Source organism: Callospermophilus lateralis, chromosome 16 (genome assembly GCF_048772815.1).
Source record: "Callospermophilus lateralis isolate mCalLat2 chromosome 16, mCalLat2.hap1, whole genome shotgun sequence".
Classification (NCBI taxonomy): domain Eukaryota; kingdom Metazoa; phylum Chordata; class Mammalia; order Rodentia; family Sciuridae; genus Callospermophilus; species Callospermophilus lateralis.
In genome coordinates, this window is record NC_135320.1 from 27,389,819 (window position 1) to 27,406,436 (window position 16,618).

At 35.1% G+C, this 16,618-nt stretch overlaps 1 protein-coding gene across 1 annotated transcript in view; it reads right to left on the bottom strand.

Annotated features, from left to right (window-relative positions):
• Nucleotides 1–16,618, bottom strand: part of Nkain3 (sodium/potassium transporting ATPase interacting 3) — a 319,499-nt gene that overhangs the window by 142,433 nt on the left and 160,448 nt on the right. Inside the window, exon 3 of the mRNA XM_076835763.1 lies at nt 9,338–9,535. Coding sequence (XP_076691878.1) covers nt 9,338–9,535 — 198 coding nt within the window. The remainder of the gene's footprint in view (nt 1–9,337; nt 9,536–16,618) is intronic.

Here is a 16,618-nt window from a genome sequence, read left to right on the forward strand (position 1 = left end):
CATTATCTCTTACCTGTCTGCAGGGCTGTTCTCTCAACTCTAAATTGTTTTCTGGATTCACTTCCAAACTCTGATAAAATGTAAAGAGTTTCAATACTGAAGGCTAACTATGTTTAGATCTTTGGAAAAACTTATTCCCCAAAAGTTCTTTATAATTGTCCCAGTGGTTTGGGAGGATGAGGCAGGAGGATTGCAAGTTCAAAGCTAGCCTCAGCAACTTAGTGAGGCGAGGCCCTAAGCAACTTAGCAAGTCCCTAAGCCATTTAGTGAGACCCTGTCTAAAATTTAAAAAAAAATAAATAAAAAGGGATAGGGATGTGGCTCAGTTGTTAAGCACTCCTGGGTTCAACCCCTGGTCATTCCCTCCCCCAAAAATGTTCTATAAAATTAAATTAGTAAGGTATCATATTGAATATTTTTTCAAAAAATTAAACATTTACATGAAAACTAAAAATTCAGACATTGATATTTTTGGGGGTAGGATAACCTAGGGGCAATTTACCACTGAGCACATCCCCAGTCCTTTCATTTTTTATTTAGAGACCGGCTCTCACTAAATTGCTTAGGGTCTCACTAGGTTGCTGAGGCTGGCCTTGAACTTGCAATACTCCTGTCTCAGCCTCCTGTATCACTGGAATTAAAGGCAAGTGTCACCATCCTGGGCTCAGGCAATAATCTTGATGCTTTAGCCATAAGCCTATTATTTTCATTTATTAAAGTGATATTTGGTCAGGGGAAATGTCTGGCTACTTGACAAAGAGCATGCAATTTTGAAAAAAGTTCATTGTATATCTTCATTATTATACAGGTATCAGAAAAATGAAGATGGGTAACCCTGTCTTTACCAATAATCCTATGGTGCTAGAATTTGAGGAACCATCTGAAACTCTCCAGGGACAATGTTTAAAGAGAAAAATTCTAAAAACTTTAATAATAAACAATGTAGCTTTTAAGTTCTGAATTATATGAAAGAAGAAATGAAATCCCTTCTCAAAAGTTCATATTTGAATTCCTGTGCATTTTTTGGATAACATTGCCTCTAATTTCCCTTTCCTAACTGCTCATCACAATGAAGAGGTTATACTGATCCAAAGAAAAATAGAGGTTAGTTCTTTACCACAAATATGCAATTAATTTAATATCTATCTATCTATCCATCCATCCCTTAAATATTAAGTGAGGACAGAGTCAAGACTCATCCATCCCTTAAATATTAAGTGAGGACAGAGTCAAGACTCATCAAAACTCATTTACTCTCTGTCAACCCAGCTCTTTCTTTCAACTGCTCTATGGATATAAAGCTTTCTCTATCCTTGCTGGGCATGCAAGCCAAACCTTGCTTTGTTCTTCACCTTTCTGTGCATTTGACTGCCAAGCCTCTGTAATAGTTTTAGATTTCTCCTTTGATTTCCTTTCTCACTGATACTTTATAACCTTAAATTTTTCCATTATTTATCAAAGTATTTGTTTTAGAAAACTGGGAATGCAGGTTTTTAATTATTAACATTTTAGTTTCATTTTGCAATATTTTCAGACTTAGGGAGAATTTGGAAAAATTGTATGAGGGATTCCCAATATATCCTTCATCTAGATTCCTAAAGTGTTCAGCATCTTACATAGTCACAGTCCAAGGTTTTTTAAAAAGAAAGCCAGCATTGGTGCAATACTGTTTTTTAATCCATAGATCTTATACAAATATCAATGATATTCTCACTATTACTTTGGTCTAGGATCACACATTTCATTTAATTGTCATGCGTCTTCAGTCCTCTTTGATGTGGAGGAATTTCTCCCCCTCTCTTTGTCTTTAGTAACTTTTGTCATTTAACAGTAGAATTTCTCCAACAGTTTTCTCTGCTAAGTTACATAGTGAATCTCCCAGGAGTGCACACAATACAGCATTAGTCAAACTCACACAGTAATGTTAAGCCACTGCTTCCATTCCTACACCATTCACTCAACCAAAATGAACTGCACACTTTTCCCCTAAGTTCTTGTTTTTAGTTCTCCTTCCGTGTGGAATTCCTTTCCCCTTCTCATCCAAGAGAAAACTCTAGACAGAAGTCAAACATCACAACTTCCCTGAATGCTACTTTCCCCGTGAGTCCCAGTAGCACTTAGAAATTAATTTTACTACTTTTACTTTTTATCTAAAGTTGGAGCACTTTGATTGCCTGCTGGATGTCCCATAGTAGGACAAAAGACTGTGGGTATGACCATGTCAAATTCAACTTGATTCCATTTATTTCCATCATGTCACTTCAACCTTTCAACATAGGGCTTTGTGTAGAGTGGGGGCCTACTAAATATGTTTTTCTGAACCAAGGAAATTTCTTGTTTTCATTCAGAAGGAATATAAAATGTGACATGACAAGCTTTATTTTATGGAATTTGTACAAAATTCAGTCTTTTAAAGAGAAAGTGTAAATGTTTTGTATTAATTCTTATTATGAAAAGCTACATTTTCAACCCAATAGTTATTCTCACCTAGAGATAAAGATGAAAAGTCTGCCAACATCAGAATGACATTAAATTACCCTAAGTAAAGTGTCAATAAAATTAAATTTCTTGCCTCTAATATCGCCATAAGCCTACAGTCACAATGTTTGTTTTGATTAATTATTAAACAGATTTCCGATTTTATATATTAATGGCTTTTGTGCTAGATATGGTTTCTAATTAAGCTTTGCATTTCTCTGATGAAACTGTATTTAAGTCTACCAAATGTCACAACTCACTTATGCATTTAACAATCCATATTTAGAAGATTGTTTAAAAATACGAGGGTAGTAATAATTTATGAAGACCTGCAAACATGTCTAGGGTAATCATGAGCATCAGAGCTTAGGGGAATCAATTCTATTGTTTGAAAATGGAATGAGATTTGTGGTTGGAGACACAAATGTCTGTGATAACTTATTAACTTACAGAATAAGATCCGACCATATACATATCATTACAGAGAATGTTATGGTAGAACAGGACTTTGACCTCTAAATGTTCACATGCTTTCAATTATTAAAACCCATAGGAGTGTGTACACCCATTGACAACAATTAGTTTTAAGTTTATACAAGACCACACATCTTTATAAGAGCTAAGAATTTGATCTGTAACCCAGATATTTCCAGAAGAAGAATATGTGATATTATATAGAGAAGTTGCATGGTAGATGGTCTAAATTTCACTTTGGGTTTTATCAATGGGCAGGTGAGGGCTACATAAATTTAAATAGTCTGAAAAAATTTGTTAAATATTGTATGTGTATAACAGAATGTGCATTAACAGCAAGTGTTATAGAATATTCTTCGTCCATATTAATGAACAAAATGCTGATATATGTTGCATGGGTGAACCCTGAAAGCGCTACATTAAGTGAAAAAAAAAACATATACAAAAGAAGACACAGGGCACTTTCAATTATATGAAATGTTCCTTACAGGTTAATCTACAGAGAAAAAATGTAGATTGGGGTTAGACTGGGGATATAGGCTGTAATAACTAAGGGGTGGGGCAGGGTTTCTTTGTGAGGTAATGAATGAATTCTAAATTTACTACAGTGTTGGCCATACATATCTGTGAATAGAATAAAAATTATGGAATTATAGACTTTTAATGGATGAACTGTGTGGCATCTATAAAACTATAAAAAGTATGTGCATTTCCAAGACACAGACTGAGAAAAAGATGACTGAAAATCAAAGTTCATCAAATAGAGACCAAGTCCAAATTATTTTACTGACCAGCCATATTCTGGTTCTTGAACAAAAATGTATTGCCAAAGCGTTTTGAAGACTGTTGACATGATAATTCTTCTCCACAACCACAAAATCCTCTGGATATTTTGATTGTCTAATAAAGGATTTCTTGGGAAAGTGGAAATTTAAACCAACTGTTGATATTTTGAGGATGGAACTGAAAACAGAGACCAGAGATGGCATATAGGGAGCAACTCTTCTAAATCTTTAATGTTTCTATGCAGCTCTGAGAAGCTGCTCAAAATGGGCATAGGCAGAAATCATCTATTTTATATAAAAATAGATTCTCTGGGAATTCTGGGAAGAATTTGGGGCAGGAGAAGTGGCTGTAATCTCCTTTCTCATCCTAGCACCTAGAAAGCCCCAGCAAGCACCAAAAAAAAAAAAAAAAGGTATGGTATACTTAGCATTTTACAAACATTGAAACCTTCCATTTTTTTTTAAAAAAATGAAAATTTTTGTTTATTTATTTTTTATGTGGTGCTGAGGATTGAGCCCAGTGCCACATGCATGTGAGGCAAGCACTCAACTACTGAGCTACAACCCCAGCCCCAGTTGAACATTTTTAATTATTTACTCTATACATCTTATAAATCTCAGATATATGCACTCTTATTGTTACTTTCTAATACTGGAGCTGCCAAAGAAAACCCTATCAACCTAGCAGGAGATTTAGAACCTAATAGCTCTGAGAGTTTACCACTGTACTCAGCAAAGGGCTTTAAGAAAATTGAAAGCTCTCCCTTCCCGTGTCATGAGGGGATGTTCAGTGATGTGGTTAAGAACATGAACTGTGAAGTTCATCTGCCTGGATTTGAGATCTACCTTCAAGTTCTTAAAGGATATATGAATCTGGGCAAATCCCTCAACCTCTCTGAGTCTCAATTTCCATGTCTGTAGAATGAATATAATTATATCTACCTTGTGGGTCATTATAAGGATTAAATAAGTTCATCCTTGTAAAGCACTTAGAACATTTCAAGGCACATACTGAGAGAGTTTCTTTAAAGAAATGCAAGTATTAGTACAGAAATTAAACAACTTTTAACTGGATTTACATCTTTGGACAGATACTATTGATAGCAATTGAAACTTACATCAAAAGCTTAAATGTCATCATATTTTGATTTGCCTTTTTATATTTGTGAGCATATATGACTGAATTAGCAATGGTGTTACCTGCTCCTGTGATTGTACAACTGATTTTACAGGTGAAGGACCAGATATTCATACAATCTTTCGAAGGCAAGTTTTCACAGGATCCCTGGTGTACTAACATTATGTTTTACCCTTCTTTATGGAGTTTTGATTTACTATTAGACTGAACACATTTGGTATGAAAGGCAGAGAGAATGGATATCGATGTGGACAGAGAGATACAATATAAAGGACACAGGGATGATGGAAAACTGATTTGCAGAGCTCTATGACCTGCATGGTGACAACCTCCAAAGATGTTAAAGAAAGAGGTTTGTTACATATCAGATCTAAGAAGGAATACCTTGACATTGAGGATTCAGGACAACATATAAGTGAAATTAACTCCAAAGAGAGGTCCATTAGTTTTAATGTTTTCCAGGTTCCAGAAAGTGAGTGATCAGATTAGCACTTTGCAAATATCTTCCTAGAAGTAAGGACATGCTTGACAGGTGGGGAAGAACTGGGCCACAGAATATTATTTAGGAATTTAATAGCCATCCTTTAGGTAAGAAATGATGAATGAGGCAGGGAATCTGCAGCTAGAGAGGGAGAGTAATATCATCTTAAAGCTGGACCCCTGGAAACAGTCTTTGATTTCTCATCTTCCACATAGATTATATTTTGTTTCTCCTCACACTGTTCAGAACCTATGGAATCTGCACCAATCTTCAACTTAGTATTGCTGACAATTTGTGGGAGCCTTGGAATAGGATTAGGTGGAGTTAGATCAACAGGAACCTTCTCTCAACCTTGTGCTCTTCTTCTTTCACTCCTGAGAATGGAGTGCTTGCGACAGGGGCATGGGCACGAGTGCTGGGTTCCTGTGCTGGGGAATGGGTGGGTGACAAGGGCACTCCCTAACTGTCCTGTGACAGTCCCTTACCAGAAACTCATCCGTGGTCGCCTTTGCAAGTTCTGCTATTTTGTTTGTTTGTTTTTTATTCATTGGCTTCAAGCCTATACCCTGTTCCTGTGCAATGCTCAAGATGGAGGGGGGTGTCCTTTCTTCCAATTTTAAGCTCTAGTCTTAAGTACAGACTGTTCAATTCACCAGCTGAATTGCATCCACAAATAAATCATTCAAATAGTTCCCTCTCATTTGGTGGAGAGTTGATGCCCTGAAACCCCAAGGAACTTCCCTACTCCATCCCCATTATCCTGGCCATTTCTGACAGTTTCTCCCCTGAGTTCTTCTAGACATTTTTGTCCCTCTAGTTAAAGAAGTAACCCCTGGTGCAGCAAAGCCTTCAGTACCCTGTCCCATCTCAAAGCTCTGCATCCACTTGCTTGGCTATTAGTCCCACCGGCAACAGGCTGTTAAACATTGTGACCATTGCCTCTATTTTACAGTAATAAGGTACGGAATTCAGCCCAAATTAGGCAATGAATACAGGATACAGGGATATTTTTTTTGCCATCAGATTTTAAAAAGTCAAAATTCTTATAATAAACAGAATCAGATGAAATAAACGGTAAATATAAGAAACCCACATAAAATCAAGCACAATAATATACAAATACTCCCTTCTTATCTGTTTTTTTTTTCAGCTTTCAACTTCTATCTGAAAATACTAAGTGGAAAGAAAATTCCAGAAAAAGCAAAGCATAAGTTTTAAATTGCATGTAGCTCTTTTCTGAGTATTGGTGTGATGGAATCTGGCACGGTCTAGCTCTAACCCATTCAGATCATGAAACATCCCTCTGCCCAGTGTCTCCATGTTGTGTACACTGCCATTGCATTTGTCAGCAGTGCCTTGGTTAAAAGAATAACCCTCACAGCGTGCAGTGGTCGTGTTCAAGTAATCCTTATTTTACCTGATATCGACTTGAAACGATAAGAGTAAAGATGTAGACAATTCAGACATAAGAGAGAAATTGTAAAGTACTTCCTCTTTGTAAAATAGTTAAAGTTTGTGAATCACAAAAAAATAAAATAGAATCACATGCTGAGGTTGCTAAGATATAGGGTTAGTTATTGTTTTTAATCTCTTACTGTGCCTAATTTATAAATAAAACTTTATCCTAGAGATGTATGTATAGGAAGAAACATTTCAGGATTCAATAATATCCACAGTTTCAGATATACACTGTGGGTCTTTGACTATATCTCCGAGGAATAAAGGAGGACTACTGTAATTTCATAGTTGTGAAGCAAATTCAGGATATATTTTATTTTAATATAAAAGATAACGTATTAAACATTTTGTCTTGCAGGTTATTACACAATAAAAGAGCAGTGTCTAATCCTTTTATTTCCTGAAGGCGGAAGAGCATATAGACAGACCTACATATGAACACTGGCAGCTTTCGATGGTCACTAAAATACATCAAGGAATTCATTTATAAATGAAAAGTGCTTTTAGGTGTAACATATACAGTTTACTTAGATTTCCCTTTAGGGTATGCTTTCACCTTGCTGTTCATTTGGGTTGGAGTTACTATGGGAAAATGGCTTTTTGATTCCATAGCATTTTGTCACATTGCAAAGATTTGGACACCATGCATCATTCACAAAATGGCTTAGCAATTCACTTTCAATTTTTTTTTAAAGGAGGGTGATCTGTGCACAGATGAAAGATTATAGAAAATGTTTTTGATATAAAAAATTTAATACGAACATTTAGAGTCTAGTATATGATAAGGTAATTCTTTTACACCTTAAAATAAACTCAAAAATTTTAAGGAAAAATTGTCTTCCAATAAAAAAATACACATTTCCAATGTATATATACTCATACGTAACTGCTACATTAAAGAAAGATGGATGGACCTACATGAACAAATGGCTGTACTTTATATTTATTTATGTAAGTGCAATAATAGAAACCTACAATAATATAATTTCCTGATAAATGTCTGAAAGAAAACTCATTAGCATTGAAATACAATGCCTTTCTTTGAATTCAGTGCAAAATTTGCTCTTTGATCTAGAACGCTAAAAAATCTTTGATTCTTTTCTTATGTTTTTCTAGAAAATTACAATTCAAACATGGTCTAAAACAACATTTTAAAACTTGAGACATGGGTTAAAGAAAAATAATTAATGCAGTAAGCAAATGAGATAAGGCTGCTACTTTGGTGATCTTCAATGAGACATCCTCTAGGTATTCTGCCTCTCTGTTGATCCCTCCTTTATTGAGCCTAACCTTGGTCATATGACCTGTGGTAGCTAATGGGAGAATAGGCTTGATAAATGCTTGCGTGTTGGGGTTTCCCTTAGAACCCCATTATTTTGCTGTAAGAGAAACTATCAAGTTTCCTGCAGTTTGAGAGGCCAAGTGGAGGGGAATGGGAACCAACAGCCATCTCTGGGCAGGTGAGTAAGGCCTCTTTGAATATTTCAGTCCCAGTACAGCTCCAGTTAAAAGGCTCACCCAGGTGACCCTAGCCAACATCAAATGGAGAAGCAGAACTGCCCTGCTGATCCCTGCCCACACAACTCTACCATAAATTGTTAATGTTTTAAGTAATTACATCTTGGAGCAATTTGTTACATAACAGCAGAGAATTCATTCAGTAAATGATGATAAGGATTTCTCAAAGTACTTTATAGAAACAAGTCCAAGGTACATTGATCACTTATATTTCTGATTTGATTATTATCGAGGCTGCATCTCTATTCTGATTGAATATTCAACTGGGCAGAAGAACTGAGATAGTCAGTTTATGTGAAAAGTGTGCTTGATAATGGCTATATTGTATTTTGATTCAAATTAAATGGGAAATCCTAGGTAGGTTTTAAAGGAACACCATTCTTGATGATGTTATGACTTTTAAGTTAGTTCTTCTCTAGACTATGGTCAAACTGAGGGTGGTAATTTCAGTCTGGTAGACAGAAATTACCTTTAAGGAATCTTGGTACATAAAGCTTCTATAGTCTAATCAAATCAATTCCTATCTTTGTTTCTCTATATGGAACTGAGTTCCAACACAAAATGCTGTGCATCTCTGGAGGGATTTGATTTTTAATTATTATTTGAAATGTGACACTTATTAGATGAACAATCACTGAGTATGTATGTTTCCATCGTTCTTTCTCTGGAACTAAAGCATTCATAGAAGAACACATTAGTAGCAGATTCTGAGATAATGGGCAACATACCACTTCTGGAGGATGGTGACATTATTCCATTGGATAGTGTGGAATGTATCTCAGGTTAGAAACCATAGCAACAAGCTGGTTCTAAATAAAATGTGGATACCAAGAAGAAAAAGGTGTCACCTGCCATTATGTATGACTAATGGCACCATAATTGCTGCTATTTCCTCTGTTAATGTTTTCTATGTGCTTCTCTGCCACACTGTCTTTCAGGTAGGTGAATATAAAATGCCAATAGAGAAGAGTTCCGATCAGATAATGACAGAAAAGTGACACTTACTGAGAGGAGTATTTGGACGGCACTGTGGATGACCTCCAGGTACTGGAAGTCCAGAACGCAGCCTGTGACAGAAACGTAGGTGTAATCATCCATCATGCCATGGGCTGACGGAGGAAGCACTCTCCGGACACAGCCAGGTCCATGTTCCCTCCACCATGACCGATGTACAGAGATGTTGAATGTCATCAGATCTGTATCCTAGGTGGGCAGGACACAAAAGCACAAAAAGGACAATCATATTATATCACATCTCTGGCTTTGACCTGGGGAAGAATTCAGGATGGATGAAATTGCTGACATAATCTCCAATGAAAAGAAACAAAAGACAAAGTCATGTTATCGTATATCTGCACCATTAAGTTATAATTATTCAAGGTAGAGATACAGTCCTTTAAATAATGTTACTGTTGTAAGGTTAGCCTATAACAAATAACCAGAGGCGAGACTGTCCATATATGTTCATTGAAAATGTATTCTGCTTTTGTAAATCTTTACGTTGTATTTTCTTGTGGCATTGTCATTGAGATCACCATCACAGGCTAATTTTTACTGAGGCATTTGTGGCATACTAGACATCGTTCTAAGGAAATTTCATATACTACAGCTGTTCTTGGGTATGCACCGGAAATTGGTTTCAGGACTGCCTACACTTACCAGAATTTATATATGCTCAAGACCTTTATATAAAATTGTGTAATATTTGCATACAACCTGTTCACATCCTCTCATAAACTTTAAGTCATCTCCAGATTACTTATACTACTAATCAAATATAAGTACTATGTAGACAGTTGCACTGTATTGTTTAGGGAAAAATGAGAAGAAATGTGAATGTGTGCAGTAAAAAAAGCATTTTTTTCTTATTTTTATATTTTTAATCCATGGTTGGTTATACCCATGGATATGAAGCCCCTGGAGGATGGTTGACTGTATATTCTTTATTATTCATGTAGGTAATATTATCAAACTAATTTACAGTGGGATGAATGAAAGATATTTATCTTGTTAATCTGTTAATTTTATCTTATATGGCAATAAAGGACTTTGAAGATTGATTAAATGAAGAATTGTTAATTGAGGAGATTATTTGGATAAAATCTAACTGCAGTCACATCTATTCTTCTAAGAGAAAAATCAGAAGGATATTGGACACAAAGAGGAAGGATAAAATGACTCTAGATGTTGGGATTGGGGTGATGCAGTCAACAACCAAGAAATGCTATTGTCTACCAGAAGTGGAAGAGGCCAAGATGGATTCTCCTCCAAACACTGAGAGACAGCAAGACTCTGTCAACATGTTGAATCCAGCTCAGTGAAGTTCATCTTAGACTTCTAGCTCCTAAACAATAAAAGAAGCAATTTTTGTTCTTTAAGTCTCCAAGTTTGTGGTAATTTGTTACAACATGTAAGAAACTAATTCAGTTTATTAAGGTAAGTCTTAGAGAATGAAATTAATTTGCTCAAGTGGCACAGATAATTAACACTAGAAATGATCCAATCAGTTGTAGTTTTAGCGATTGTGGTTCTATCTCACAGTAACTGATACCTTTCTCTTCTTCTGACCATTCCTCATACCCTGAAGTGAGTTAAGCTCTTCATTCTTTGTTGTTTCCAGAAAATACCACCACAGTCAATGAAAAAAACATAGAGGTCACTACCACAGTTGTAGATATCAAAAGATTTCTGGAGTTCTTAGTGCAAAGAACAGCCCAGGATTTTTGATCTTTTAGAGATGATTTTAACGTAGGAGCGAGCATCCCTAATCTGAAAATCCAAAATTCAAAGTGCTCCAAATCTGAAATATTTTGAGTGCCAAAATGACCGTCCAAGTGGATGATTCCACACCTGAGCTCCTGTGATGGGATGCAGTCAAAGTACAGGTGCACTAAAAATATTGTACAAGATTACATTCAGGTTACCTTGGGTAAGCTGTATGTGAAACCTAAGCAAATTTCATGTTTATACTTGGGTCCCATCCCCAAGGTAGCTCATGTTATGCAAAATCCCCCCTGCCAAATCTTATATCTGAAGTACTCTGGTCTCAAGCAATTTGGATAAATGATACTCAATTTGTATTTCTGAGATTATTAGCTGCAGAAAGACTAAGATCATAATATTTTTGTCATAAACAATAGATTAAAATGAATGGATGAGGACCCGGGCACTTGACTTCCAGTACACTAAAGACTACAACTTCCCAAGTGAAGAAGAAAGAGGGAGTGAAAAGGCAGGTGGTACCTGGCCAAGGGCACTGCGCATCAGGGCAGCTGTAGATACAGGATCAGTTAGTTTTTGTTGAGTTTCCAGCTTCCATTCCTTCTGAGCAAACTCAGTTGTCATTCATGCCAGGGGTCCACAGGGAAGCAAGCACCATCCGGGGCCTTCTCTGAGAGGCCCAGAGGCTGTCTACTGACTGACCCAAGTGATACTTGTCTGTGCATCCCCAAGTCCTTTTGAGGACAGTCTCCTCTTTGGCAGTTGAGGACCCTCCTAGGTGCCTAATACAGAGGTTTTAATTCTCTGAATCTAGGAGAAGCTGATGGGAAATAGGAAGCCCTTGAACATATAAATGGTGACCCTGAAATAACCAGTGTAGAGTTTTCTGAGTAAGAGTAGTGGGAAAACCTGCCTCCTCTACTCTGGTATAAATGGTTAAGTGAAACGAGAGGTTAGAAATATTGCCAAGGTATGTTAATGGGTGAAGTTATACACATTTAGATTTTCCTTACTTCAAGGAATTCAATGTACCTTTATAAGTATGCCTCAAATTATGTCATAATAAAACATTTTATGTCTTTTTTTTTTTTCAGCTCTTGGTTGTTAGTTTGCTATTCAGTTACCTTCACAGTAATAGCATTCTATTGATAATAAAACATCTTACATCATTTGGGGGGGGTTGTTGATTTGCTACATGTATAATTTGCAGTTAGTCTCCGAAGGGAAAAATACTATAGAAAAATAATTGCTCTAGCTAGCAAATTCAGTTTAACACAAAGCAATTTACCTGCAGGCAAACTTCAGAGATGCATACTGACTGCTCCCTTTCCTGGTCATCAGATTTAATCTCTTATGGTTAGTCTTGATCACCATAGAAGACTATGCATTATTTCATCTTAATAGATTTCATTAGGTTCAGGATGAATTAGCATGATCTCCAAATTCATAGCAATTTCCATTCTTTAAGCATCCATATCCAGTGACCTTTTCGATTGCAGAATATAGTTCTTTTTAATGACTGACTCAAATTTATACCATACAAATAAAACACAAATCAATCTATGCACTAGTTGTACATGTTTGCTAAACACATAAAATCTCTCAGTGTAGTTTTCAATCACTGGAGCTATAACTATTTATAAACTGTACTATTCTTTCCAATGATGATATTAAAATTCGTGAATACTAATAGCATAAAATTGTACTTAAAGTTCAAACATTTAAGTTTGCTATGAAATTTTATTTCAAGTTTGTATCTGATTTCTAACTGTTCAGCACTAGATTTTAAATGTTATAAAACAAAACACTTAACATGTGTCAACTCAGTTTCCCATACAAGTCATGTCAGATCCAATGCAATAAAAAAACTGCCAGAATGTTTACATAAATAAGTAAATGCAGAAGATCACAAATATTTTGAAGTTTTGAGGTTACCATATCAAAGCCTGTAGTTTAAAAATACATGGATTAATTCTGAACCATAGATAACACTAAAAATAATTTTGAGTACCTCAAATTTCATTTCTTTTTCTGCTCTTGCAATCATCATGTTATGTGATGATTTCAGCAAACTATGTTTAAGAAAGTTGACAAATGATGTAACTCACATCTTTTGTTTTCAGAATTTAAAAAGATTATAAACATTAATATTTGTATTTATGCAAATGTATGTAAAAGATACCAGAATTTGTCACCTCCAAATATGCCACTTTGGCATAAGGACTATTTTGAGTTAAAAGCAAAGGAAAAGAACATTTCTGCTATATTCCTATTTGCTTAAAAGCAAGACATAAATTTACAAAGGTGACCCACCTTCCATCTCTACCAGCAACAGCAATGGTTGATTACTGAAATGACCTTAGTCTTTTTCCTGCACTACACAAAAATGTTTACTGACTAAACTTCATCTATTATTAGTTTCCCATACTTGGCCTTCTCCACAACCTTCTTTCTTTGATTTTGGCTAAACATGTTATTTAAGTCTAAATTTTAGATCATCTCTTTGAAAATTACTCATTTCCAGGGAATCTCCATGTGCATATGAAATATACATTAGTGAACTTATCCTTCTCTTATTAATCTTGTTATAAATGTCCCAGCTAAGAAATCAAAAGGGAAAATAGTTTTTCTTCCCTCACTTATCTGATTACTCAAGGACAGTTTGTAGAACAAGAAGGTAGAGCAAGCAGAGAGAATAGAAACCAGAGAATGGAACCAAGCAAGAGGAAGAGCGAGGAGAGCTGGAGAGAGCATGAGAGGGCTGCAGGGGAGAGGATTTGGTATTTTATTTTATGTGATTTGGAAGTCAAGGTAATAAGAAAATAGGCTGGTGTTTTTAAGGGTGGGCAAGGAGAGTAACCATCGATACATGAGCAAACAGATACAAGACAGATAGTTTTAGACTTAAAAAGTGGTGGCTTAAAAGAAATTTATTCCAGAATAACTGCCTTTTCTCTAATATCTATTCAAGTCAATATTAAATGTTTATAAGTCATTTCATCTTATAACTTATTACTGTGAATTCAAAATCCATTCCCATTTTCTTTAAATCTTTAAATTACAAAAATGATTTCTGAAATCCTTTGGAATGTTAAGTAACTGTGTATGCAGAGCCCCTCTGCGCACATGTTATTCATGGTTAAGTATAGTCACAGTATTAGAAGGAATTCACATCCAAACACATTCAATATTCACTTCTCTATTGTACCCCACTGTACAATTTATCGTTAGTCAAGGTACTGGTCTCTTTCTTCTCTGTTCTTTTAATCATTTTGCTTTTTTTTTAGTATCTTTAATTCAACAACCAGATAATCCTCCCTGTTTCTGGAAATATACTCCCAATTACTAATGATATTTTTTCTTTCTTCTCAGTTGCAGCTCAAAGGATCATTGAATCCATTTTTATATATTTATCCATCTCCTTTGTCTTTTAGTTTTATTTCATTAGAAGACAGCCCATCTGTAAGTGAAAAATATGATATTCCAGAGCAGTCCATATGTACTTAAGAAACTAGAATTGGCTTAATTTTAGAGAGTTACTTTGAACTTATATATGATAGTGCTCATGTCAAAGTTTCTTTTGAAATATTTGTTCACTTTAGAAAATTAATTAGAACAGTTAAAGCAATTTCCTTACATTTCTAATTGTTTTCTTTTCACTGAATCACAAATATTTCAGAGAGCACTGTGCATTTGTATATAAAGTAGGGATAGAAGAGAACATGGAAATATAGACCAAAGGCACTAAGAATCTTTTCAATGAGATAGCAACAAAAAGCTTCCCCATATCAGAAATGAGATAGACATCCACATACAGGAGGCATATAGGATCCACATAATAAAGCTCAGAACAGCCTCTCCAAGACACATTATAATCAAGGAAAATAATACTAAAAGAAAACAAGGGAAGAATACTAAAAACTGTGAGAGAAAAACAGCAGTTCACATTTATAGGCAAGTCAATAAGGCTCATTTCTCACTTCTCAACTCAGACTCTAAAAGCAAGGAGGGCCTGGAATGAGCTATTCTAAGCTCTAAAAGAAAACAATTGCCATCCAACTTGCTATAGCTTGCAAAGTTCTTTCAAAAGTGATGAGAAATAAAAACTTTCCATGACAAGAATAAACTAAAATAATATATGACGAGCACTGCAGATAATACTCAAAGGTAAACTGCAACCAAGGTACCCAAAAGCAAACCTCAAACCTCCCAAATATATGAAGACCACTAGAAGAGCATCCAACTAAATGGAAATTAAGACAGAATTATATATAATACATGAATCATAATGGCAGAAAACTATAAACATAAATCCATAATAATGCTAAATACAAGTGGTCACAACTCCCCAATTAAAAGACATGGATTAGCAGAATGGATCAAAAACATGATCCAGCTATATGCTGTTTGCAAGAGACTCATAGGAAAAGACACCCATAGGCTGAAGGTAAAAGGATAGAAAAAAGTATACCATGCAAATAAAAACCAATCAGAGAGAGATTCTCTTATCGGACAAAGCATATTTCGAGCAAAAATTGACCAGGCCACTAAATCCTGGTAAAGGGACAATCCAACAAGAAGATATAAAGATAACAAATATATGTGCCTCAAATATCAGTGCACTTATTTACATAAAAATAAAACTTTTTGACATGAAATCCCAGATAAACCCCAATACAATAATACTGGGTGATTTTAGCTCACCTTTATCACTGATAGAGAGGTAATCTAAACATAAAATCAATAAATATATTTTCAACCTAAACAATAGTATAAATCAAATGGGTCTAATAGACATCTTCAGAATATTTTAACTCAAATACCTGAATATACTTCTTCTCAGCAACTCATGAAATCTTTTCCAAAAGAGGCCATATTCTAGGTCATGATGTAAGTCTAAACAAATACAAAAAAAGATGTAATCCCATGCACCCTATGAGATCATAATGAAATGAAACAAAAAATCAACAGCAAGAAGAACAATAGAAACTGTATAAATCTATGGAGATTGAACACTACTCTTACATGAAGAATGGTGATAGAAGAAATGAGAGAAGAAATCAAGAAATTCTTAGAAACAAAAACTGAGATACAAGATATCAAAATCTCTATGACAGTATGAAAGCTGTTCTAAGAAGACATTTATAGCGTTTATTCTAGAGAGATCCCCAAATAAATAAGCTTATGTTCTACCTCAAGGAAACACAAACTTACTCCAAAACCAGTAGAAGATAGGAAATAATTAAGATCAGAGATAAAATTAGTGAAATTGAGGATAAACACAATACACAAGATTAATGCAACAAAGAGTTGGTTCTTTGCAAAGATAAATAAAATTGATAGACCCTTATCTAAACTAACCAAAAGAGAGAGAAGACCCAAATACACAAAATTAGAATTGAAAAAGCAAATATTACCACAGACACATCTGAAATCCAGAAGACCATTCTTTTAGAAATTATTTTGAAAACTTTTACTCCAATAATCTGAAAAAGTAGAAGATGTTGAGAAATTTCTAGACACGTATGACATGCCTAAATTGAACCTGGGAGATATAGAACATCT